This window comes from Tachysurus fulvidraco, chromosome 4 (assembly GCF_022655615.1).
Source record: "Tachysurus fulvidraco isolate hzauxx_2018 chromosome 4, HZAU_PFXX_2.0, whole genome shotgun sequence".
NCBI classification, from domain to species: domain Eukaryota; kingdom Metazoa; phylum Chordata; class Actinopteri; order Siluriformes; family Bagridae; genus Tachysurus; species Tachysurus fulvidraco.
The window spans coordinates 21,852,514-21,879,121 of record NC_062521.1 but is presented as its reverse complement, the minus strand read 5'-3'; the positions used below and the strand labels follow the sequence as shown (position 1 = coordinate 21,879,121).

The 26,608-nt window shown below is 39.6% G+C and overlaps 2 protein-coding genes across 4 annotated transcripts in view; one reads left to right on the top strand and one right to left on the bottom strand.

The window, feature by feature from the left end:
- Positions 1 to 17,916, bottom strand: part of pcnx2 (pecanex 2) — a 30,354-nt gene extending 12,438 nt beyond the window's left edge. Inside the window, exons 1-22 of the mRNA XM_047813037.1 lie at positions 17,329 to 17,916; positions 13,642 to 13,844; positions 13,329 to 13,443; positions 13,209 to 13,242; positions 11,498 to 12,601; positions 8,781 to 8,925; positions 7,713 to 7,855; positions 7,512 to 7,590; positions 7,204 to 7,339; positions 6,536 to 6,678; positions 6,290 to 6,443; positions 6,174 to 6,206; positions 5,912 to 6,083; positions 5,399 to 5,509; positions 5,221 to 5,312; positions 4,334 to 4,443; positions 4,092 to 4,197; positions 3,773 to 3,865; positions 3,224 to 3,374; positions 2,123 to 2,264; positions 1,494 to 1,671; positions 735 to 843 (exon numbers count right to left, since the gene is read on the bottom strand). Of these exons, the coding sequence (XP_047668993.1) occupies positions 735 to 843; positions 1,494 to 1,671; positions 2,123 to 2,264; positions 3,224 to 3,374; positions 3,773 to 3,865; positions 4,092 to 4,197; positions 4,334 to 4,443; positions 5,221 to 5,312; positions 5,399 to 5,509; positions 5,912 to 6,083; positions 6,174 to 6,206; positions 6,290 to 6,443; positions 6,536 to 6,678; positions 7,204 to 7,339; positions 7,512 to 7,590; positions 7,713 to 7,855; positions 8,781 to 8,925; positions 11,498 to 12,601; positions 13,209 to 13,242; positions 13,329 to 13,443; positions 13,642 to 13,844; positions 17,329 to 17,481 (3,706 nt within the window). The 5' untranslated portion in view covers positions 17,482 to 17,916. The remainder of the gene's footprint in view (positions 1 to 734; positions 844 to 1,493; positions 1,672 to 2,122; positions 2,265 to 3,223; positions 3,375 to 3,772; positions 3,866 to 4,091; positions 4,198 to 4,333; positions 4,444 to 5,220; positions 5,313 to 5,398; positions 5,510 to 5,911; positions 6,084 to 6,173; positions 6,207 to 6,289; positions 6,444 to 6,535; positions 6,679 to 7,203; positions 7,340 to 7,511; positions 7,591 to 7,712; positions 7,856 to 8,780; positions 8,926 to 11,497; positions 12,602 to 13,208; positions 13,243 to 13,328; positions 13,444 to 13,641; positions 13,845 to 17,328) is intronic.
- A 1,365-nt stretch (positions 17,917 to 19,281) lies between these two features.
- map3k21 (mitogen-activated protein kinase kinase kinase 21) overlaps positions 19,282 to 26,608 on the top strand; it is a 51,135-nt gene continuing 43,808 nt past the window's right edge. The window contains exon 1 of one of the 3 annotated variants that reach the window (XM_047812439.1): positions 19,282 to 21,274. In XM_047812439.1, the coding sequence (XP_047668395.1) occupies positions 20,470 to 21,274 (805 nt within the window). In that variant the 5' untranslated portion in view covers positions 19,282 to 20,469. The remainder of the gene's footprint in view (positions 21,275 to 26,608) is intronic. The other 2 variants (XM_047812440.1, XM_047812441.1) reach the window with 2 other exon arrangements.

The window sequence follows — 26,608 nt, the reverse complement described above, 5'->3', positions numbered from 1 at the left end:
CATTCAGGATACACACATACTTACGATGATTTCATGAGCTCCCTGTTCAGGTTATGCAAAATAAGTGTGTAGTTTATACCTCCGATTTTTAAAGAGAAGAAATGAGATGTGGTAGCCTAGTGGTTAAAGTGGTGGACTACAGATTGGAAGGTTGGGACTTTGTATCCCAGCTCAACCAAGCTGCTGCCACTTGGCCACTGTGTAAGGTCTTTAACCCTCAGTTGTATAAAATGAGATAAAAATTTCATTGCAAGTTGCTCAGGACAATGGCATCTGATCTGGCAAATACATGGGTTTAGAAAACAACAACCCTTTAAACATGAGTGTTTGTATTTAGTTCCCAAAAAGAGCATAAAAAATGTAAACAAAGGTTTTTTTTGTCATATATATATATATATATATATATATATATATATATATATATATATATATATATATATATATATACACACACACACACACAATTTAATATCTAATACACTGACACTATATTGTTGCATATTGTAGTTACATAAAGCTGTCAGACAGGGGCACTGTTGTAAGACACAGGTGTAACTTAATTTTACTCAAAACTAACAGCCTGGAATAGTGCTCAAGTCTGTATGTCTGTATACCAGTATGGTTCATTTCAGTGTCAAATTTTTACTACACTACTCTGAATACAGCCTCAAATATGCACATGATAACTGTTGTTTTTACATGCAGTAATACCAGCATGCATCCTGTAAGGATACGTGGCACAGCGAAGGGCTGGGCGAAGGCGTGAAAGGCGCTGCCCCATGCTATCTGCCAGGGAGCAATGTAGACTAGAACAAAGTGCAGCTTGTGCATAAGATCCCAAAGCTGCAGACAAAACACAGAGCATCTGACAATAAACAAACACTGTTATTTTGGGCCTTTAAGCACATTCTGAGCTGAATCAGTCAACAATGAGGATAGCTGTTACTATTCTACAAGACGGACTTTTAACAACAGACATGCTTGTCTGAAATCCACCGTAATGCTTAAGACACAATATTAATGCACTTCGAGTAAGGATGTTGTGAGGACGTCTTACGGTCAGATTTCCTTGAGCAATTTGAAATACAGGGGGCATGGTGGCTTAGTGGTTAGCACGTTTGCCTCACACCTCCAGGGTTGGGGGTTTGATTCCCACCTCCGCCTTGTGTGTGTGGAGTTTGCATGTTCTCCCCGTGCCTTGGGGGTTTCCTCTGGGTACTCCGGTTTCCTCCCCCGGTCCAAAGATGCATGGTAGGTTGATTGGTATCTCTGGAAAATTGTCCATAGTGTGTGATTGCTTGAGTGAATGAGAGTGTGTGTGTGTGTGCCTTGCGATGGGTTGGAACTCCGTCCAGGGTGTATCCTGCCTTGATGCCCGATGACACCTGAGATAGGCACAGGCTCCCCTCGATTGGAGAAGTTTGGATAAGCGGTAGAAAATAAATTAATGAATTTGAAATACAAGCAGTAATGTCTCAGAAAGCAGAGCTCACCTTGTGGAAGACTATGGACATGAGGAAGAAGTTGAGCAGGAAGGTCTCTGAAGCCCTGCTGTAGTCGAACTCGAAGAAAACGATGGTGAAGATGAGCGTGAGGAACTGGTAGCTGGGGTTGCAGAAGGACGAGCGCAGAAGCTTCATCCCAGCAACTGTCATCAATAAGACATCACAGCTAGAGCGAGACACAGACACCTGAGAAACTCAGGTGAAGGGGCAAGACACAGCCAAGCAAAGCACAGAGACATCAGGACAGGACCGGGCGCTAACGACTAACGCTGACAAGTGCTAATGCTAGTCACTGACCAGAGAATTAACAAACTGGTACTAACAATACATACATTTAAATGTCTTCATATGTTTAAAACCTCTTTTTACTTATTTGAATCCTGAAATATGTTGAAACATCTATTCGGTCACAGTGATCATTCCAAGTCAAGTTATTCTGATTTATTCTGTTATATTTAGTTTCATGTCTCTACTGTGAATTGAAAGAGAAAGTCATAATGTCTTTCCTGCTTTACTAGGACTCACGGTCATTTCAAACGAGCTTCCGTTTTTAAAATGTTGTGCTGTATAAATTGAGTGTGGATTTTTTTGTAATCCAGAGCTGCACAGACACTTACTGTATACCCAGCTTTTTCCGGTGGCTGAGGGCAAAGCCATCATTAGTAAGGGCACTGAGCACAATGGCAGGGTAAACAACATACTTCTCAAAACTCAAGAGCCCTACATAGAGCCGCTCGAACCACATCAGCTGAGCATCCTCTGAAATGCATCCATCAGATACACACACACACACACACACACACACACACACACACACACACACACACACACACACACACACACACACACACACACACACACAGAATGAAGCATTGCTTTCTCTATACAGTAGCGCAGGTTACAAATATACTAATCTTTTAAAGAAATGAATCTCTAAAACATGGCATTGTAAAAATCTGGAACAAATGACAAATGCTCAAAATATGAATTCCACAAGTTTCCATCTGCACATTATAAAACGTTTGCCCCAGAAAACTGTAACTGGGCTTTTCACACTGGTCACAGGCCAAGTAGGTTTTACAGATTTCTGTACCAGTCCAAGAATGTAACCTAATGGTTATTTTGGTTATTGATTTAGTCAGACCCAGATGAATACAGAATAAAAAAAAAAAACAGTAACTCTGGTGCTATGGATTGTTTTGTATTGCTATTATGGACATACGTATAATTTTGACTTGTCATTTTTGTCAGCAGTGTGTTAAAATTAAGCGTATATTCACCAGTGGCAGTTTTTACCAATGATGAAATTTCCAAACCATTTTTGTTCAATGATGAACAAAACAAATAAGTAGTCACTATTCCTGTCATTACTGTGATCATTCGTTTGTCTCTGAATTTGGTGGAAAATACTTAACTAGATCTGGAAGTCCCAGTATTACTTTGGCCTGTTTGATCCAGGTCCTTTTTCAATCATAGAACTTACAGTGGAAACAACCCTAATGAGATACACCTTCCAAGGAAATGTGTAATCATACAGCATGAAATGGGACAAACTATTGACAGTACAATTAAACTGTGTCACTAACATTACACCGAACATTAATCCTCATTCCCAGCCTCATCTTATTAATAACTAAAATACTATTTGTAATTCAGGAAATATATTAGTGACATTGAGGAGTGGATGTCTGGACCCATGATTAAGGGACAGCACATACCTGTGGGCTCAAACTGGGAGTACTCTTTAGTCTTAAGCACTGGTCGAGAGATCCACAACCAGGGATGATGTTTGCGTAACTGAGGGATGATATAGTGGGTGACGAAACCCACAGTTGCTGCCAGAGCATACAGCACTATAGTGACAAAGGGCTGCGTTTAAAACATAAGACATGTTAGTTGAAATGCAGGAACCTCATTTCCTATGCATATGCTATAATAACAATCTCTGAAACTGATTTTTTGCCTCTGAGCTTCTAGGACAAAACATATTGGAAAGGATCTTGTTTCTGCTAAGACATGAAGCACTAACTGATCAATAACTGACCATTCAAATTATCCCAAATGCACAACCTAGTGAAGTGTACAGTAAAAATGGCTGATGGTTATTGATTTTTGCTTAAAACTAAAATGTATAGCATTAGGATTTGGGAATCATACATTAATACAATCTAGAGAAAATTCTTGTATAAGTCATTTGTGCTTAATTATTGTCCAAATATTTTAGGATTTTTAAAAAAGGGTCACTTATTAAAACCAGAAAGGCTCACCCTTAAAGACAGGAAGACAGTACTGGCAGTAACAGCAAAAGTCAAAACTGAAGCGACGGTACACATAGCCAGGTCAGAGATCAGTATCTGTCTCTAAGAAAAAGAAAAAAGTCACGATCAGACTATCACACCATTCATTTCATTTATATTTTCAGCATATGGCAGACACCCTTATCCAGAACAGCTTATCTCATTTATACATCTGACCATTTGAGGGTTAATGAACTCACAACTCTGATCATTAGCCCAATGTCTTATCCACTAAGCTACTAGGGCCCAAAGAGTTCCAAGAGTGCATCATCTGCAACACAGTCCTTACCACTGAGCTCTGGAGCTTTTTTGGAAGAGGATCTTCATCCTCAAAAGGCTCTTCCTCAATCTCATCTTCCCCCAAGGCTGGCATGAATTTGGATTTAAACAAAGCACTGAGATGAAGAACAGAGAAGAATAATCTCTATTAATTAGGTGTGGGATATCTCATGTATCTCTTGTGGCTCTTGTAGAGAAGAATAACATACAAGTCTAGCAGATAAATCTACTATCTAAATAAGGTTTTCTTACAACAGTACAGAGGGGTCACTGCTTTGTCGGCTGAGATGATATGAAAGGGCTACCAGTAGAGCACAAAACCCAGAGAACAGCGCTGGGATGTGCTGCTCGTTCCAAGGTTCCTGCACACATCAGCAATAAGGGAGTCAAAATCTCGTCATTTTGACATGTTTATATGAATTGAGTGCACAGGACTAGGCTAAATAACAGATGTTTTCACTACTGACCTACTAAAACATGTGTCTGAATTGCATGACATTTTACATGGTTTCGTGGTTGGTTGGTAAGTGCATATGAGCTGCTATTGCAGTTTCTCTTTACATACAAGCTGATTCAAATGAAGAATTACGAATGTTTCGTGTCAGCCAATATCAGTTCTACCCAGCCTATGATTATTTTCCAATACATCACCTCTTGTTGTGTTTTAATCTTATATCATTACTTGTGCAGTAAGTATTATACAGATTCTATCACATATATGATTCACTGCATAATGAGAAGCTAGAAGGCTGATTCATACATTTTAGAACTTCAGTTAAGATGTGAGCCATTTATTCCTATTTCTATGTATTGTGTAAAATTGCCAATTTATCTATTTAAATACAGTGACATAGATAGTCACATCCACAAAACTGGGTTAAAAGAAATGGGACAGGAATTTTTCAACTTCACTTTAAATCAGAAAAAGTACCATTTTGGTCTTTAGACACAAACAACACCCCACAAAGATCAGAGCAGATATGTTAATTCCTGACCAAAGAAATATCAGCTATGGGTAAGAACAACAAATGGACCCATGCCCCACTTTTCATTCATTCATTCATTCGTTCATCCATCATTTCACATATATCACCTGTATATGTAGTGTAACACAGTATGTTTTAAAAACTAAACCATACCTTCAGTGCACCGAGACCGAATCCGTACAGAAACGTTAACACCAACAGACTCCTCCCTATACAGTAGACGGCTGAGAGGAGACCAGTTGCAGCTAAGAAGAAACGAAAAGTTCAGTGACAAACAAACCCCAATTACATTGTTTCTAACTTGTACTAATTATAGAAAAGTTTTGCAAACCTGTTCCACCAAAGAAGTGTATATCAATTTGCTCGAGAATGTAAATAACAAATGTGTTGATTTGTGGGAACAGACCGAGGAGGAAGGTTATCGGAAAGCAGTATGTAAAGCCTGAAAGGTGCATAGGAAAAATTAAAGGTAAGCATACATTATTATATACACAAGTACAATGTAAATACAATTTAAAATATATATATACTTTTTCTTTTCCGTTTAATTGAGCACCATTTGATTAAACACCTCAAACATCACAACAATGTACTTTAAGTAAGTATTTCTATTTATCCTATAAATGTCATACAATCAAATGGCTCTCCATATGCTTCCTAATCTATATAAACAAATGCATTCAAATCGCAATCTTAATTCATTTTTAAAAGAGAGTGCCAACGTTTCTCCTTTTTCACTCTAACCAATGACCATATACTCACTCACTCACTCACTCACTCACTCACCAGTGCACTCACTCTTCAATGTGCATAAAACAAACAGCTCTTTATACCTAATACTTACCAATTAAAATGTCTTGTACAAATCGGAGCATGTCAGACATGACAATCGGAATGCCGTATAAGGTGAACACAGGAAGGTCTGATCTTTTCAGTTTCAACTCCAGAATCCAAATAAGGCCACAGAACATGCAGAAATATGCAGCTCGACTGTAGGCAATAATTTGATTATGCCCCTAAAAACAACATTCATAAAAGGTGGTGAGTTAAAAAATGAACCCCATTGCATGCCATAATTAATGTTGTTCTGATTCAGCTGAACTCACATGAGTAGGTGATGCAGCGTCCGGCTGGACACTCTGCAAATACAAAGAACAGTTTAGAACAACCTATAACAAAGTCATATGCTATTGTTAATAAGTAGTAGAGAGATCTGCATTACCTTTAATAACGAGTACTGACAGCTAGCCATGACGAGACAAAACTGGAAAACCCAGAAGTCCTTAAAGCAACCCTGGTTTAGTAGCACAAAGCCCAGAAAAGCAACCAGGAACGCTAAAAACACAGCAGCCATGTTCTCCTTCCAGTCCTGATTCCTGTATGAATCATGAAAGTGCTTAATTTGGTCTCAGATGCTTCACATCCAAGTTCATGTACAGTACAAAGTACACATCAGTGCATTTCTGACCTGTCCAACAGCGCCATTAAAGTCAGCCGATCGTACAAGATGTTGATCCATTTCCCAGGAAAAACTTTTAGCTTATAGTAGAGCTTCCGGGACGGCTTCTCCTCAGTGGTCGTGTCAGAAGAGTCGTCAAGAGAATCCTCTTCCTGAAGTAAACAATAGAAGCGCGCTGATGAGCGATCTGCTCATATTACAGTCAACTAATAACAATGTGGGAATATCAGAACATCAAACAAACCTCAAAATACAAGTTGAAATCAGTGTATGATTATCATTACGTTTACACTATTTGGTAGATTCCCTTTTCTAGAACAGCTTATATTTATCTCATTTATACAAGTGAGCAGTTGAGGGTTAAGGGTCTTGCTCTGTAATTTCCCTAGATATATTCAGTGACAACACTGATCAATTTCATAAAATCCATTACACATTATCACACAAACAGGTATTTCTTTCACACACAAAATCATTGACCAAATCAGGTAATCAAATTAACTGTAGACTCACAACAGAGGCATTCTATTATGTTCTATTCATATAAGCTCTATGGTCAGTATCAGCTCTGTATTAGCTCTATGGCTATTATTGTTAAAATCTGTCTCACCTGCCTCACGTACATGTATGGTCTAACGCATGAGTCTAACACGTGCAGGAATAATAGTTTTTATTGCCTGAAAGATCTCAGGGTGTGTCCTCCTTGGCCGAATCCTGTGAGCTGGAATGATGCGGCGCTGAAACGGACAATCAGGATGCCCACCCACTAACCCATCCTGGCACTCAGAGTTGGAGGACGTGGAAAGGAGATCACTAAGCGAAAATAATAAAGCAAAAGCAAAGGTAAAGATGATCACATAGGTCAACATGCCGATCTGAAATCATATAGCTGCAAGCAATTGGCCAAATATAGTGAAAATTAGCCTTGAAATTTTGAAATCCGTTCATCGAAATCTGATACAATATTCCAGGCTTTTCACTGTACCATATGTTTCCCGTGATGAGTTCAGCTCCGAGAGGTAAATTTAGCGCTCTTTCATTGTACAGCTTTCGAGGTCTGTCCCCTGAAATACATTTCCCATTTACTATAAGACTTGATTCATCATTCAGAAATGACATAAAAACAAATAATTTATACTTCTGCCATGATAAAAATGTCACATTTTTTTCATTATCCGTCACTTACTGTGCACTGTGTGGAAAGTGTAGGCCTCCTCTTTAGATGTTGCTTCTGGTCTACAGATAACCTGTAGCATTGAGCTCTCTGATTGAGATGTCTGAGAAGGCAGCGAGTCATAGTCCGGATCCCTCTCTTTATCTGTCTGGGGACTGAAAGATTGAAGACAAAACTTTTTTTTTTGCATTGTATATTGGCTGTCCAACAGTATGGTTTTGTTATTGTGTAGTGGATGTGTGGCTGGTTTCATATTGCTGATATTACTACCTAGCTAACTGCACATTTATGTGCTGTACATGATTTTCCTTCAGAAATATTGGGACTGACGTATAAGTGATGCAAAATACATTTAAATCCTTGAACTAACTCGAAAGACTAGGTAGATACAGATATACTGTAAATTCAACTACCATAAAAACAGCAGACATGGATATGTTTAAGATTCACTTCTAAACTACAGAATTGAAATGTTCAATATCTGAACAGACATCAATAATAATCAACAAAGCATGGATCGGTGTGCTGTTTTAGGAAATAATCAATAACACCAGGGTGGAGTGATGCAGTCCAATGTAAAATGAAATCTATTTAGTCTAGTATTTTCTAAAAAAAAAAAAAAATAGCATGTCCCGATGTGTTTTGTACAGTAAACTATCAACATTTACAATTTTAGATTTATTCATAAACGTTTTTTTTTTTATGATATAAACATTTATAGTTACATTTAATGTTGTGGAACTTCTGCAAATCAATTTAGAGCCTTGATTTATTTTACATTACACTTACATTATAGCAGCTATAAACAGTCATTCCCACACCTAACACAAATTTTTCCTCTCTCTTGAAATTTACTGTTCATTTTTACACAAAAACCAGAAAGAGCAAAAACCCCCGGTTGTGGAAAACCTGCTTCTGTCCGATCAGATACTACAAGACCATTCAACTCACAGCCATAAGACTGAACATAACTTTAGAAATAGAGTAATACACTAAAAGTGCCCACATATAGTATCGTTACTATTAAATGCCACTACAATAAAGACAAATCTTTGTGCATTGCAGCTCTGTAAATTGTACCTGTCTGGAGAGACGATGGGAATCTGTTTCTCTGGAAGGCCATGCAGTGTGTCTGTAGTCTGTAGACTGTTCGGAGGGTTTATAGGGCCTTTCTGTCCAGCCTCATCTGAGCTTTCTATGATCTTCCCCACCATTTTAGTGTCCTCTGATAAGAAACAGAACCAGGTCTGATAAGAACAAACAGCTCTCATATCATAGCATCAAAGTAAAAAAGCAATGAGTCCCCAAATATCTTTATTTAAAATAAAGGGATCTTGGAAAAACATTAAGCCTTTGGTTTATCAAAAGCTGACATTAATTGTAGGAATATTTACTGTTGAAAGGAACACCTGTATTTTTGTGTTTTGCACTAGCCTATCAAAAGGCACCGATACAGTATGGACAATTGTTAAATTTATGTTACAATTACAAAATATATGAACTCTATATTTCAGAAGTGATGTTCAGTTTGTGCAAAGTTGTGATCTCTCTAGGCACCATATGGGGGATGTGGTAGCTTAGTGGCTGAGATGTTTGATTACTGATTGGATGGTTGTGAGTCCAAATCCCAGGACCACCAAACCACCCCGAGCAAAGCCCTTAAAACTCAATTACTCAGCTGTATAAAATGAAATGAAAATGTAAGTTGCTCTGGATAAAGACCGTCACAATTTAAATGCCATAAATGTATAGTAAATGAAGGTCTCCAGCATTGAGGATGCCTCTCAAGGACACTTTATCCGTCTGACATCTGGCAGAAAATACCAGTGCATCCACCCAGACTCTTTCCTGATGCACTCTCTAACATCATCCATCAGTGCAAACGTGCATTTTAAAAACTAGAGCATTTCTTTCATTTTAAATGTGATAGATACAGATGTGCTGCTATGAGTCTGTTCTAGCTGCTATGATTTTTCTTCAAAATTACATGACATGGTAGATGTCTATAGAAAATTGCACTTAATACACTTCATCCTGCATAGAGCTGAATTATGATTCTGAAGAAGCAGCACTTCCTTTAAGTGGTATATCCAAGGATATTCTTCTTTGATAAAGGTTAAAAATGTACTACTGTAAATTTTATTTGACCTTGCTGTGGATCAAACTATAGCAAGATCAACTATGGCATTCTATCAGTTTTGTTTGTACACTGCAAATTTTTTGTTAATTCACTCTGGACAAGACCATCTGCCGAACGACTAACTGTAAATATCAAATCCAATCAAAGTCTACTATGTTACTGCTCAGCACAGGCATTATTATTGGAGCTCTTCTCAGTGGCTTCAGCATCATTCAGCCTCACAGCAATCCTGATGCATTCATTTACTGCAGTCCATTAACTCTGACATGATGAAAACAGCACTAGAATACTGTATGTTTCCACTGATTAATATCAGGTTATTAGCTTAAATGCCAATATGTTTTTTTTATAAATGATCTGATTTGGCGCTTTCAAACGTGTGAATCAAAACTAGATCTAGGACACATTTTGGATAGTACACCGTGGAACACTTTGGCCCTGTTAAATCAGCAAAGTCTATGTGATGTCTGTGTTTTCTGCTTGTATCACTGTTAAGAGGTCAATCTACAGCTCTGAATATGTATATATTTTTCAAAGTTAATAACAGTTCATTGCATTTTTTTTTAATTTCTGAAATCCTGAAGGATTTTGAAGCAGTTACTAAAGCACATACCCAGCTTTTTAAAATCTTTCCTTTGGAAAATATTCAATTGATTTTTATAATCTCCAACAGCTAATGGATTTTTATTCAGAAATAAAACAGCTTTCTGAGTTTTCTTCTAGATTTATACTAATATTTTGAAGATCTTATTAAATTCAAAATCAGTATTTACTATGGACTATTTCTGTGGTAGATGCATTGATTACTGTAATACTCAGTTAGGACCTCTACATAAAAACCATTTTAGATTTTGTGCCTATTTTTTTGAACTTCCAGAGCCGTTCTAGAGTTTTATCGTTAGCCGTGGTTACAGCTTTTCTACAGTACAACGTATACGTTTTGAAAGGTGATTTTACGATGATTTTTATTTGAGTTTTTGTATTTCAAGCATGTTCTCTGTCTGCACTATAACAAATTAAAGATTATGAATTTAAAAGTAGCATGTAAACTGTTCTGTTCATGTTCTCTTCATATCCATATGGGTTTCCTCTGGATTCTCCAGTTTCCGTGCATTTTCTTGTGCAGGGTGCACTGCTGGATTTCAAACCATGGTGTATATTACTGCCAAAACCCCACTGTTCCCAGAATGGGCTCCTTATCTACTGCATCCCTGAGTATGAGAAAGTGTTTATTTTATAAAGATAAGTGAATGAACGCAGATTCAGTCATGGAACGGTGAATAAAAACTGATGCTGTGTTTATATAATGCACAGCTTTGGTAAATTGAACAAACAAAACAGCCCCAGTGAAAGCAATCAAATGAACTTATCCTTCATTTTGGATTTGTTGGAGTTAGGACCAGATGACAATTAAGGGCTAATCGCTGTATGAGAAATACCAATACCATTTTTGACATATCTGATATCAAGTATGGACAGAAGGCAAAAGCAAATTTGAAAAAAAAAGCAAATTGAAATGTCTCTGTATTACTGTACACAGCATCTTACAGATACAAATTAAAAATCCAAAATTCTCCTTGCTGTTTTGCAAATAATAGATGCCTCATAACATGCCAATCACCCCCCCCCCAAAAAAAAAAAAAGATTAAAGACTGACCATCTGTTTTAGTTTTCTGCTCCTCCTTCTGCTCATCCTCTCTCTGATTCCTGCCCCCACTTCTGGTACCGCTAATGGACTCCAGCATTGAAACAAACTCCACAAAGTTAGTCTCATTGGGCAACTGGCCATCCTTATCCTCCAAGTCCGACTTAGATGAGGTCATAGTCTGCAGCTTGGATTTGGCTCGATGGCCAATCAGGACAGCGTCCCTTCCACTGTCAATGCTAAGTCCTCTTGCATGCATCCTTCCTCCTCCACCAAACCTCCCCATGCCAGAAGGGATTTGCAAGAATCCATCAGTGTCTGACTTCAGCTCAGCGTGCTCACTCTCATCTTGATGGGAACGCACATCAATGCCCGAGGAGCTGTTATTAGTGATTGGACTGAGATTCTCTACCTCATGTTCAATGGACAATGTTTGCTGATTGGCAGAATGGGACCAAACTGGCTCATTTAATTCTTGAATTTCCTGAACCACAGACTGTTCCTGATTGGATAATTCATTAGAAATTGTTCTCCCTTCTTTATATTCTTTGACGCAGCTTTCGTCCTCCTCTCGAGGTGAGTCGAAGGTTATAACTGGGATTTTGACAGGAGAATCCCCCATCTGGTCTTGCTGAGCCAGGCGGGATTGAGCTGACTCCATGAGGCTGATCCTGACTGACTCCTCCAGCTCTGCTGCTGTTTGAGGGTCACAGCTCATTGTGATGATGATCTTTACTGTATCATTCTCATCCAAGCAGGTCGCTAAACCAGAATTGTCAACCAGTACCACAGAGATTTCATCTGAGCAGTAGGTCTCCTCAGGCTTTTCTTCCTCCTCAACCTCATTGTCCTCTAACGTCTGGCTACCAATATTGTTGGGGTCCGTAAGTGGAGGTGTCTCTTTCTCAGCTTCTTCTTGGATCCTCTCCTCTTCACTGCTTCTAGAAGGCGGCAGGCCTTCATCAGCCGTGTCCTCTTGGGTGGGCTGTCTCTGCTCTGACTGTAAGAGTGGGGCTGATTGGTCAGTATTAGGACTAAATGCATCTTCAGGGGTCAGTTTTTCCTCAGCCTCCGTTCTTTCCTTACACTTCTTCTGAGAGGATGTTTCATCTTGGCCTGAAAAAGCCACACAGTCAAATAAGCAGTTATATATAGTTTATAGTATAAACTATCCAATGACACCCAGAAAAGGCTTAGGTCCATTTAAATCTGGTTCCTTCCTCATATTGTCTCTCATACTGACACATCTGAATTTGCTCATTACAGATCTAACTATAAATCTATTGTACCTGGATTTCTGTAAAGATGCACTGTAAAGATATTTACTGTTAAAAGTGCTATACGAATAAACTTTCAATGAATTGAATTGAACTATCCTCTCATCAAATAGCATCACAGGGACTACATAAAACAGATTCTCTTCTAGGTCATATGCATTTACCCAGAACTGTCTAGAAAGACACATGTTCAAGACATTTTAATCCATTTTGTTCAAATGAACGCTGCTAGTTCTGATCTAAATTTAACACTGCGCATTGACACGACTTGCTCTAGTCTTTGGTTGATTTTATATACTGTGTATATTAAATGCATCTTAGTTATGGATGTCACCTCTAACCAGTCCATCAGTGCCTGAGAAAATAAAATCGGGACCGTCTACATTTAGTCATTGAGAACACTATGGTTTAATAAAGTTCATTGAGTGAGGTTGATTATTACTTACCCTCTGTGTTCTTTGAGTCCTTTTTTGAGCACTCCTGTAGTTTTTTAAAGGATAAACATATTGTTGAGCACAAAAGTATATTTTCCCAAAAGCATCATACTTCTGTAGGAAACCACTCACCCCAATCAGTCCAGTGTCTGTTTCAGTCTGCTTTACTGTGACTTGGATAACTGGACTTGGCCTATTTCTGGTCAATACTGCCATCGCAACACCATCAGGTACTGTGCTGCTCTTCCTGTGGCGGAAAAAATGTTTTTATTCCACTGATGTAATGACTGACATTTACCCAAATAGTGCTTCTGTCACCAGCATTCACGTAGATTTTAAATGGGAAGAGTAGTATTCAGCCTGTTCCAGCTATAATACCCTTACTGTGTTAGATTAATCCATAATTTTAAAAAAGAGTTATCGATTTAGAGCTGTTTTCTCGTACCTCAGGCTGGCTGGACGACAGGTGTCTGAGGCATTACTCTTTTTTTCTGCACCTTTGCTGATGTCAGACACACTGTTTCGAGGTACGATTTCACCTTCATCGAACATCACGTGAAGACGATAGTTCACCATCTTAATGAGGATGAAGAAAATGGTCACTGAGGTGCAGTAAATACTGAGGGACAGACTGGTAGGTGGAAGAGCCTGTGAAACAGTTGGAAAACACATACACACATTAGTTGAATGGTTTCTAAGAATTTAACCTACTGAAAAAATAGTATGGCAAATCAAAGTGCGAAAAAGAGTGATGAGTATTGGAGAAAAAAAGAGAAGATTATTTTTCTAGTAAACAATATGATCTGCTGCTCATGAAGAGCAACCAGAAATCATCAGAAGAACAATTCAAGAGCAATTTAAGAGCAAACGATTCTTTAATAAAAACAAAGACATTAACAGAAGCTAAGGGTTATGTAAAAGCACAATGCTACAATACTTTAGGTAAAAGATAGATAAAGTTAGATGCTTGGCAAAGAACTGATTTCAGTCAGGAGCGCTGAATAGAATGAAAATAGAATGAAGATTTAAAACGTACAATCAACAAAACAAAAGTACAAAAGTATAAGTACTGTAATATGCATTATATACTGGATATATATATAAAATGTGAAAAAGTGTTGGCCCCCTCCTGATTTTTTATTTTTTTTTTGCACGTTTGTCACACATTTCAGATCATCAACCAAATTTAGTCAGCGATAACACAAGTAAACATAACATGCAGTTTGGAAATGAAGGTTTTTATTATTAAGGAAAACAAAATCCAAACCCACATGGCCCTGTGTGACAAAGTGTTTGCCCTGAGTTTAAGTTCTCTAGCCACACCCTGATTACTGCCACACATGTTCGCAATCAAGAAATCACTTAAATAAGACCTTACTGACAAAAGTGGAATAGAACAAAAGATCCTCAAAAGCTACACATTATGCCGAGATCCAAAGAAATTCAGAAACAAATGAGAAAGTAAGTATTTGAGATCTATCAGTCTGGAAAAGGTTATAAAGCTATTTCTAAAGCTTTGGGACTCCAGCGAAACACAGTGAGACACATTATCCTCAAATGGCAAAAACATGGAACAGTGGTGAACCTTCTCAGAAGGGGCCGGCCGACCAAAATTACACCAAATGTCATCCAAGATGTCACAAAAGACCCTGCAAACAAGAAAGAACTGCAGGTTCCAAGACAAAAACCACTGCTGAACAAAAAGAACATAAAGGCTCGTCCCAGCTTTGCCAGACATCTTCACAATCCCCAAGATTGGGGAAATACTCTGTGGACTGACAAGACAAAAGTTGAACTTTTTGGAAGGTATGTGTCCCATTACATCTGGTGTAAAAGTAACACCGCATTTCAGAAAAAGAACATCATACTAACAGTAAAATATGGTGGTGGTAGTGTGATGGTCTGGGGCTGATTTGCTGCTTCAGGACCTGGAAGACTTGCTGTGATAAATGGAACCATGAATTCTGCTGTCTACCAAAAAATCCTAAAGGACAATGTGCGGCCTTCTGTTCGTGACCTCAAGCTGAAGTGAACTCGAGTTCTGCAGCAGGACAATGATTCAAAACACACCAGCAATTCCACCTCGGAATTGCTGAAGAAAAACAAAATGAAGACTTTGGAGCGGCCTAGTCATAGTCTTGACCTGAATCCTATTGAGATGCTGTGGTATGACCTTAAAAAGGTGTTTCATGCTTGAAAACCATCCAGTGTGGCTGAATTACAACAATTCTGCAAAGCTGAGTAGACCAAAATTCCACAGCGCTGTAACAGACTCATTGCAAGTTATGACAAATACTTGATTGCAGCTAAGGGTGGCCCAACCAGTTATTAGGTTTAGGGGGCAAGCACTTTTTCACACAGGGCCATGTAGGTTTGGATTTTGTTATCCCTTAATAATAAAAACCTTCATTTAAAAACTGCATGTTGTGTTTACTTGTGTTATCTCTGACTAACATTTAAATTTGTTTGATGATCTGAAACATTAAAGTTTGAGAAACGTGCAAAAAATTAAATCAGGAAAGGGGCCAACACTTTTTCATGCAAAAAGCAAACAAGCCTTTTGGCTATCAGCAGCACACATCATTGTGGTTTTTAATGGATACAACACGCCCTTTATAGGCTAAGCCTTCTAATTGTTGTTATCAACCGAGAACCGGTGTGACTGCAGGTATAGGTTCCAACCAAACTGCAGCCACACCTGATTCCATCTATTTAATAAATCAAGCTTAGTCTTGTTTCTACTGAAAATCGTAGAAAATTTGGAAACCCTGGATGTCCTACTGGGGGTACTCTTAAAGTTTGTGTGTAGTCATACATGCCCAAAAACTAACATCATTTAGCTAGCTAGTGAACCACTGAGGAACCTCTGAAGAACACCTTTCTCTAAGTATATATACACCACTGGAGGATAGGAAGGCAATTGTACATATCAAAAACTAACTGTGGCTAAAAATAGACAGCATGACGCTATTATCAGTTTGGTATTCAGTGCAACAGCCTTATTTACCAGTCCTGAATACATATCTGTGATGCCTCTGCTCTGTTGTACCTGACTCCATCAAACCCTTTATAAATAGCATGTTGAACCAGAATTGTTTGGTCTGACTTTGAAACTTACCAGTACAAATGAAAAGCAAGAACTATAATGTGTGGACATGAAAATTTATTTTTCAGATAGGTGTGATCCTCAGTGTTACGCCATGTTTGACCGTCACTTAGACAGCATGCAGAGAGAATGCGCCAAAGCCAGAATGCTGGCAGCCAGAGGCAGCTGAGTGCAGTGAATAGTGGAGCTGACTACTTAGGGCCAACATGGGGAAGGACTTCGGGGATCATAGTATAGATTTTCTCTGCTGGTACAGGTTATTATGTAATAAGAGTCATGAATATATATATATTGGCATAATAATTAGGTCAGCAGAGTGAACTTTCTATTCATAGACAAACTAGAACCTCTGGGGAATTGTGTCCCCTATCAGAGGTGCCAATGGTTCTGCCTGGTTCCTTTATAGATTCCTAGTTTATGCAGCCGTATAAACTTGGCTTTGGCGTATAAAAAAACGTGACAGATACAGAAAGCAATGAAAGAATTAAAGTATAAGGAAACAATCTGCTGTGGTTTAGAAATCAAACTGCTATAATCCACTTACTGTTGATCCAAATAATGCTATAAATGCCTAAAACACCTTAATATTATAGGATCCTTGACTGTCAGTAAAACACAGGATGCCATTCCTTGCTGAAGTAGCTGCATCAATAATACACATTTATGACCTGTAATAAATCATAACAGTACAAATCATGTAAAATAAATAATATATAAAGATATATTTTGAGGTGAAAGATACAGATTACATGTACAGGTTATTTCTAATGAGTGTAGTGAAGAAGATAAAAACATTGCAAGGACAAAGGATGGTAAATAAAATAAGGGGACTGCATTACAGTAGAGTTGTTTAGAATAGCTTAGAATTGTTTACGCAGTGTATATGTATAAATTATATATATTTTTATATACGCCTTGGTGATTGGACCCCTAGAACTGACTGCGTATATGAGTGGTAATGCATAATTCCCAGCTTTTATTCATGCCCATATGGCGTTGACTGCTGACTCATTTCCATTTACTCACCAGATGCAAGGACAGAGGCAACATGAGCAAGAAGAGCCACAGATAAAGGTGGCAGGAGTTGTTGAATTTACTCTGCTCGGGATCGTGGTACCATCCGCCGGTCAGGGAAGCCCACACCCCCTGTCGGAACGTCTGAAGCACCTGGGAGCCCATCGTCGCCAAGGCAAAGACTAAAACCAGATCATTCCATAAAATAAAATACCCTCACCGCCATCTCCACGATTTTTTCCCGAGGTGAATGAATTAGTCCCCTACATGTTGCGGGTGTTTATGATAGAGGATTTCGTAATTTGTCGGCTTTACGTCTAGTCATCTTGTCGTCGTCTTGGTGTTCCATTATTGTAGGAATGATGCTGTGCGGTGCAAGCTGGGCACCATCTTCCTGGTGTGCGTGCGTGTTTGTGTGTGTGTGTGTGTGTGTGTGTGTGTGTGTGTGTGTGTGTGTGTGTGTGTGTGTGTGTGTGTGTATGTAGAGAGAAAGAGAGAGAGATGATGATGATGATGATGATGAGTGTTTGGTATGTGATGTTCCTTTCTGCCCTCCTGAATGAATCATGCTCCCCCACCTCTACTCTGCGGTCCAGCTCTCCTCCTCTAAATCACAACTGGGCTGATATTACACACAATACGGTAATGCGCTCTATAGGCATATGGAGCGCTTGAAAATACATTACTTGTCAAAAAAAAGAAGAAACATTGCTGTAACACGGGGATGCCAGTGAATGTATTGTAAATTGGAATTACTTTATATTATTATATATTATAAAATAAGAGCTAAGTTAAGGGTTTAGATCAAGGTTTGATTGTTCTGGGATTTGAACATTTCTGAACATAAACACTTTAAATTTAGTTTGCATTGGTTTAAAAGCTTTTACCTCTGAATTAACACATATTAAAAGGTTCGTAGTTGCAGCATGAGCAAGTATCAGCATGCAGTATGAGGGCTAAAGAAATGGAATTATGTATAATTCAATATGTCAAGAAATCAAGTCAAGAAGTTATCGTCATTTCAAACATATATAGCTGTTGCAGTACACAGTCAAATGAGACAACGTTTCTCCAGGACCAGGGGGCTACATAAAACAAAGATAGAGTTTGGGACTTAGTAAGTAGCCCTAGATACACAAAGTGCATATGTTCAACCTGGTGCAAACAGTGCAAGACAAGACAAAATGATAGAAAGACAAAGCGTAGGACAAAAGAAAGACAGAAAGACAGTACAGGACAAAAGACTGAAAGACTGAAAGACAGTGCAGGACAAAAGAAAGACAGTGCAGGACAGAAGACAGAAAGACGTGCAGGACAAAAGAAAGAAAGAAAGACAGAAAGACAAACAAAAAAAATAAATAAAAGACAATACACAAAAGACAATAAAAAACAGTGTAAATATTGTATGTTCAATCAATATTGCATGTGCAGAATTACTGGAGTGAAAATAGTATTATAGCAGCAGTTACATGAGGTAATGTAAAGTTTTGTGTGAAAAACAGTGTGTAAAATCAGCATGTAAACAGTTTGATATGGTGATGCTGTAGACAGGGATGTGAATTGAAAGAGTGCGAAGAAAGAGACAGAGAGAGAGAGAGAGAGTGTGTGTGTGTGTGTGTGTGTGTGTGTACTGTGGTGTGCTCAGTACAGTTCAGTTCAGTTATTGAAGAGTCTGATGTCTGCCTATCCTTGAAATAATCATACAGTGTGAAAATGTTATAAGAAAGCTATTAGTGCTTGTTTTTAACATTTTAAAAATAGAAAAAATAATACAGTTTTCCCTAAAACCATGCTGACCAAAATCATGACTTTATTAGACCTTATTAGAAAGATAAAGTGCCCAGGTATCTGTGAACAGGCATTGAATGGAAACTAATATTTTTTAAGCATTTAATTCCAAAATTTAAATTTTTCTATATTTCTATATTATCTTTAAAAGGATTAATTGGTTGTACAAAAGTAGATTTTATTATGCAGGTGTTTTATCAAGGTTTTTACTATGAAGGTTTAGTAAAACGTTGCCAGAGAAAGATTTCTATTTGGAATTCCAATGAGATGCCTGTAATATTTTAAAAACAGGTTAGCTTTGTTTATTTCTTTATTTCTTTATTTCTACTAATTCTATGCCAAGTTCCCACGCTGAGGTGTAAAGGTCACGTGGGGTTGCTTAGCCAATCGGACTCCACTGAATAGCTTCCACGAAGCAACGGAATGCTGCTGTAATAAACAAAAAAATAGCAGTGAGAGCGCGTGGGACGGAGCGCTGATAGGTGATTGGTTGGTGCTCTGAGTGATTGACTATGGCTCCGCCTCCTTGTGTGTGTGTCGTTAGGGTGAGTGGCGGAGGCAGGCTGACGCCATGGCGCTGTTCCGCACACTTTCTCTACCGACTTACTGGACTTCTTGGACTCGCTCTAACTAAACCGTTCGCGTTCATACACAGTTCGGGGTCTCGGGGTTTCACTCGTGTCCATGGATTTTTATTTCGTAAGACGGAAGAGTTGTCTTATAAGCGATTTTATCCGACATGTTTGTGCTAACTGGAGTCAGGTGAATGAAGCGGTTGTGTTTGTAAACTTTTAGCTTCTTCTGCTAGCTCATAGTCTGAGGAAACGACACCATACGGTGTGGAGAAAGTCTGTAAAGTAAACACCGACCTTTTTAAACACGTTTTGTCAGCTGAAACACGTGAGCGTGTGTTCGGTTTGTACGTTTATTCTGTGTTTTAGTGAGCAGGTAGCACGAAGTTTGCACCTGTACGTTAGCTAACGTTAGCACGCGAGCTAATAAGTCCATAGTGGCCTTTACAAAGCGGGTCTTGTGTCTGTTTTACTTTAGCGACAGTTAAGTGAAGTGAAAACGTTTTAGTTTATAATACAGATGTGACTGGTTGTAACAGGACTCGTGTGTGTGTCACTGAGGTTTGAGACGCTCTACAGTCTCAGGCTGGTTTAACGTGGTTTAGGGGCAATGGGCAAACACAGACAGGTCAGAGTCAGACCCGTTAACGGATAAGACGCAGACTGGTCCGCGTCCACGCGCCCGTTTCCCCGGTGGTTATTGCATGTCTCGAGCGGTAACGCGACCCCAGTTTACGTTCATTCTCCGCTCGGACATCAGCGCACCTTATGGTGCCGCCGCAGACGCCGAGTCATGGATGTTCCCCGGGCCGTTTTCCCGAACGGTGAGGGGCGACTAGCGGAGCATGGCTGGCCGGAGAGCTCCACTTCCTCCTCTTCCTCATCCTCCGCAGCTGCCGGGAACTCTCGCGCGCACTCGGCGCCGGCGCGCACGCGCTCGTTGTGGACTGCGGCGTACGACTACGAGGCGAGCGGCGAGGACGAGCTCAGCCTGCGGCGCGGTGACGTGGTCGAGGTGCTGTCCAAAGATGCGGCCGTGTCAGGCGATGAAGGCTGGTGGACCGGCAAGCTCAATCACCGCGTGGGGATTTTCCCATCTAACTACGTCACCTACCAACCGGCTGTGTACAGACCGGCGGCGGTGTCCTCACCAGCATCTTCAGCGTCATCCGCATCACGAGATCCTTTAAACATTCCGTTCAGCGAGCTCGTGCTCGAGGAGATCATCGGCGTCGGCGGCTTTGGTAAAGTGTACCGTGGCACATGGCGCGAGCAGGAGGTCGCCGTGAAGGCGGCGCGCCAGGACCCGGACGAGGACATAACCGCCACCGCGGAAAGCGTCAAGCAGGAGGCCAAGCTGTTCTCCATGCTGCGCCACCCCAGCATTATCCGGCTCGAGGGCGTGTGTCTGGAGGAGCCCAACCTATGCCTGGTGATGGAGTACGCGCAAGGAGGCACGCTGAACCGCGCGCTAACCGGCAGACGCATCCCGCCACACATCCTGGTCAACTGGGCCGTGCAGATAGCCAAGGGCATGCAGTACCTGCACGAGGAAGCCGCCGTGCCCATCATCCACCGTGATCTAAAGTCCAGCAACAGTAAGAGAATTATAGCAGTTGTGGTGGCGAGAGGGTGTGAAATATCACCATACATCAAGTTTCACAATACACCATATTTAGATTCGCAAAACTCTTAAGGCATTAAAAAATCTGTAAAAAGGTACAGATATGATGTGTACCATGTCTCAGAAAAGTAATTATAACAATATCAATATTAACATTAACTCCTATTACTCAGCCCCTGAATAACACTATTAAGAACAAAGTACCTTTATCTTCTCTCATAGGGCTGCTGCAGTTTGTTCTCCTGCATTGCTCACGCTGTTTGTCACTTATTGTTGACTTTCGCAATTAGTCCGTTAATCATTAGTGCTCGGTCTCATTTTGAAATACTATCCTCACATGGCCACGTTTCTTAGAAATTGACGCTTATCAAAATGTTTGACCTGAGACTTTCATTCAGCATTTGATCTCATGAACTACTAAACCCGTGCTTCAACATTTAAATGGTTTAAAACGGATGAAGTTTTTGAGAAGGACATGCTTTCTGGATAAATAAACACTTTGGAACTGTTCCCAAGTACAGTCAGAATCACTTCAGTAACTACACGGTCTCTGTACACAGAGTAAAAACCTAAGGCTGTTAGAAACCTTTTTGCTCCGGTGACCAGACTCGAGTAGGTTACACTGTGTGCACCACCGAAAGTTCTCGTCTTGTGAAAAAGAAATTGGAATCCTATAATAATAAAAAAAAAAAATTAACTCATCTTGCTCGTCTGATGATGTCCGATTTCTTTCAGACTCTCTCACTAGTTTTGAGAGGAAAATTGATGGGAGAATTGCACTTATGGGGTTATCGAGTACATAAACTTAGGTACCGTCGTCCATTAAATGCGTACAAAGCTAGTTAGCTGAGATGTCAGCGGTGTACGTGATAAACATGTAAAAAGTTTTGACACTAACTGTTAAGTAGCTAGCTAGTGATGGCAGCGTTTCCACATCACATGCTCATGTCTGTTTTTACAGCCGACCACTTTAGAAATGCTTCTTTGACCGCTTTATCAGCTTATTAGAGAGAAACTGTGTTCTATTTGTTTTGAGTCATGTTTGCACACTATAGTGAGTCTGTACAGGATTTGAGAGGGCACTCCAAGAATGTATGAAGCTGTACCAATTTACATCAGCTAGAACTTCTGAAATGACATTCACATTAATTATGCTTAAGAAAACACCAAATACATTTGGAGTCTTTCCCTTCAGGCACTATTAACTTCAAATGTATTTCGCAGCAAATAATGCAGGAAAATATGGTACTTTGGAAAGTCTTCTCCACATGAAATGTGAAGTCTTTTCGTGTTTGTGTAAGGAAAGGATTGTGGGTGGACAATAAATCAAGGACATGCCATTTTCAAAAGTTTAATCTCGGTGTTACCGCTTTAGAAAAGTGCCATCTTGTGTGTGTGTGTGTGTGTGCGCGCGCGTACGCATGTGCTTCTGCTTGGGAGTTGCTTGTTGGTTAGTTATGAGGATGTGAAATGAGGTAAGGGTTTGAACAGCTGGTCTCATCACAGATGATGTATGCATGTCTCCAAACTACCAGGCCTGCAACAAATAGACAAAAATCTATGAACGTTCACGTTGTAGCGTATTTCTCACATTACAGTTCTACCAGGGACAGTTTCATTAATTAGGATGTGATCACCTGCTTTTTCAATGTGGGGCTTTTAGCGAAGGGTTCGTTTGGCTAGATTTTTAGTGTTGTAAATGTCTGTGCCTTTGCCAAAGCTTCCCTCAGCTCCATGATTCAGCAAATGTGTGTTCTATTTAAACTTTGCAATGAGGAAATACTTGCATACCTAATTTGTTTTTATTTCTGAAATGTTTGAAAAAGTTTTGTAAATACCTCATGTTGACCTTTTGCACAATAATACAACATACTAGGTGACACACAGCTGTAAATAAATGCCTGTTACTCTCTTTAAACCTTTTAAAAGGTTTTATCCTTTGATTTCTTAAGAGTTACTTCTGCTTCCTGTAATCTGAACAATTAGCAGCATTCAAGTGTTTGGGGAAAATTAAAGGCATTTTCAAGAAATTGATTGAAAACAAGATTTCTGAGAACAGAAAGCATGTTTCAGCAGCTCACTAGTAAATATTTGGCAGATTTCACACGAAACATGGTCTTCCTGCTTAAACCCTTGCTTTACTTGATGGTTTGTGTGATGGCCCACATGATTAATTCAGTTCCACCTGTGCACCAACAGTGTCTAATTTCTGCCACATTGCTTCTAATGTCGGATGATGTTGTGTAAATATTGTGTAACATCTTGGTGTTTTGCCTGAGCTGCTTTCACAGAAGGAATCGGTATTGTCTGGTCCTCTGGGTTCCCACTGGTCTAATGCTATGACTTAAACAAAGCTGCTAATCCTTTAACCCAGAAAAGGACAGATGAAAGTAAATTGACTTCTCTGTATTGTAGTGGGCCGGAGGAAACTTCTGAGCCAGCAGAAGTAGAGCATTTTAAAGTGTGCACTAGATATTAACTTGTTTGCTCTGTAGTTAAAACGTTGGCAGGAGTTTCTAATGAAGTCCAAGAAGCCTTGAATGATGAACTTGCACAAAAGTTTGATTGAAACCAGATAGGTTTAATTGAAACACATGCAGACTAAGACTCAATTTTGTATTTAATCTGTTCTTCAAAAATCTTCACAAAATAGGCACAACCAGCTGTGCAATGCAGCAGTGTCTACCCCCGTGTTCCCTTGTCGCACCATAACTGTTAACCCAGTTCAGTTTGTTTGTCCTTCCACGGGTTTGTGACGAACAACACTAGAAGCTTGCTGACCTTAATTGAAAAGTAGTGTGTGTTTGCACAGGTCTGCACTCACGCCACCACCCACTGTGCGCCAGAGCTTTTCTGTCAGGCCACGCTTTCAGCTCGCCTCGTAAGGAGGAGTACGTTGAATAAGGCAGCCCACAGGTCATTCAGCTGTGCCATTGTTCACTAGGGAAAAGGTGAAATATACATTGTTCTTCAGGCACATAGCTTTCTCACAGCACTGGACGTACTAGTCTCAATAATTTCATATCAAGACAGTAAGTTGTTCTGTGGCCACATGTAGAGATCTGCAATTATCCTTAAGACCTAGGGAAAAAGTCAGTGAAATAGTGTTTGTGTGCCCTAATCTTTTAATACCTCACTCGAAGGAATGTCTCTAATGAGGGGGCAAAAGCTTAACACAAGTTTGTACAATGGAGTGGTCAAGCACCCGTTGCTAGGTGACCACCGTCCCAAGAATGGCCGACTCCTCAGGCTGAAAGGCTTATTTTCCATTATATTTAATCTCCTCAATGGCAGCTGCTTTCTCTGTCGAGGAGCATGTGTAATGCAGAGCTGCAGACAGAAGTTGTAGTGAAACTTGGCCCGGGGCCAGAGCTCCAGCACACACATTAATATTGAGTTTCAACCACATAAAATAAAAGTCTGAAGAATCTCAAGAACGCGAAGCTTTCGAGAAGGCACAACAAAGAGAAGTATGCTCTTTGAGGAAAGCATATATATATATATATATATATATAAATAAAATGTATAAATAAAACTTACTGAAGATTCTAGATTGTTAACAGCAAGACCTTGGTGCCTGGTTTCAAGGCAAATCTGGGCTGAACAGGAGGGAAACTGACAATTGCCATTTGTGGAAAATATATCTGTGAACTCGTATACAAAAAAGGTAGTTAGCACTTTCCTCCAAGCGGTTTATACTGCTATACGATGTTAGCATGCCTTAGCCTTACAGCTTCTCTGTTTGTAGCTGTCTTATGCGAGGAGGTGGATGGGGAAAGGGGACACAAATGAAAAATCCAGAAATATAAATTCTGTCTTCCTGCCTCCAATCTGTTCTCCACGTTCTTTGGGGGCTTCCTCTGGGTACGTTGGTTTCCTTCCCCATTTCATAGATGTTTGTTGTAGACCAGTGGTGTCCAATCTTATCCGGAAAGGGCTGGTGTGGGTGCAGGTTCCACCTGTTTAATTAGTTGTTCTGTGGCTTCTGCTTGGTTGGAATGAAAACCTGCACCCACACCGGCCCTTTCCAGATAAGATCGGACACCTCTGTTGTAGGCTGATTGGCATTTCTAAAATGTGTGTATGAATGAGGATGTGCACAGTTGCACCTCATCCAGGGTGTCACCAACCTTGTGCCCCGAGTCCCCAGGGATAGACTCCAGGTTCCTTGAGAATGGGGTAAATGCTAGAAAAATGGATGGATGCATTCTAAATTTATACTAACAGGCTTTAAAAAAAGGACTAAACATTTTAGTGATATAATTTATTAGATTAAATTGTATATATATATTTTTTTAGTTTTTGTTTACTAGTTTTTGTTACAGTAGCAGTATCACAGCAAGACCAATTCCGTTTCCAGCTCTAGAAGTGTACTGTAGGTCTTTAAACTGGTTGCATAATTACTGTTTTGGGTAAAAGAATAACTCTGTTCTGCAGCCAGTGCCTTAACTACTGGTTCATACACCTTCTCTGATTTCAAAATAGGGTTGTGGAAATAAGTATAATTATTAGTTTAGTCTGTTGGTGGTGTTTTTTGCTGCTCTCAGGTTGCAGCTGTATGACGTATGAATTCACTGCAGAAGCCTTAACTTTAACACCAATGAAAGCTAGCACCTGTCAAATCTTTGTTTTGGAAAAGTGCTATCTATTTCATAACTCCATCGAATTTTCGATGCTGCAGAGAAACAGCTGGGATTCTTTAACCCAAACCGCTCAAACCAGTTTCAGCTGGTGTCATTATATATATATCTTCCTGAAGGCTTCAGTATGTTTACCAAAAACAAACAATCTAGGTGCTAGTCTCCAATTTAAGCACAAAATGATGTGGTACAGGAAAAGGTCGGAGATTTTGCCAGTCAAACGTCCTCTCTCTGTGACCACAGACAGTTCTTGCCCGCTCTCATTGACCAAATTTAAAGCAGCAGACCACATGTGCATGCTATGATCTGTCTTGTGAGAATCACACTGAATCATCACAATATAAAATGTGAACTAGTTTAGACAAATACTTTTGTCTTTTTACGCAATGCATTGCTTGCAGTACTCTGCAAGTCATGTTTAGTGCTGTGGGTCTTTGCTGAAATGTCACTAAACCTGGTAAAAGTAAATACTGAGAAAGATAGAACAACCGGAATATTTTTGTTGATCAAACTCTAATTTTAACATGTAAAACCTTGTCATTTTGTCATTCACACAATTAGGGGTGTGTGTGTGTGTATATGTGTATATATATATATATATATATATGTGTGTGTGTGTGTGTGTGTGTGTGTGTGTGTGTGTGTATGTGTAAAATATAAATATATAT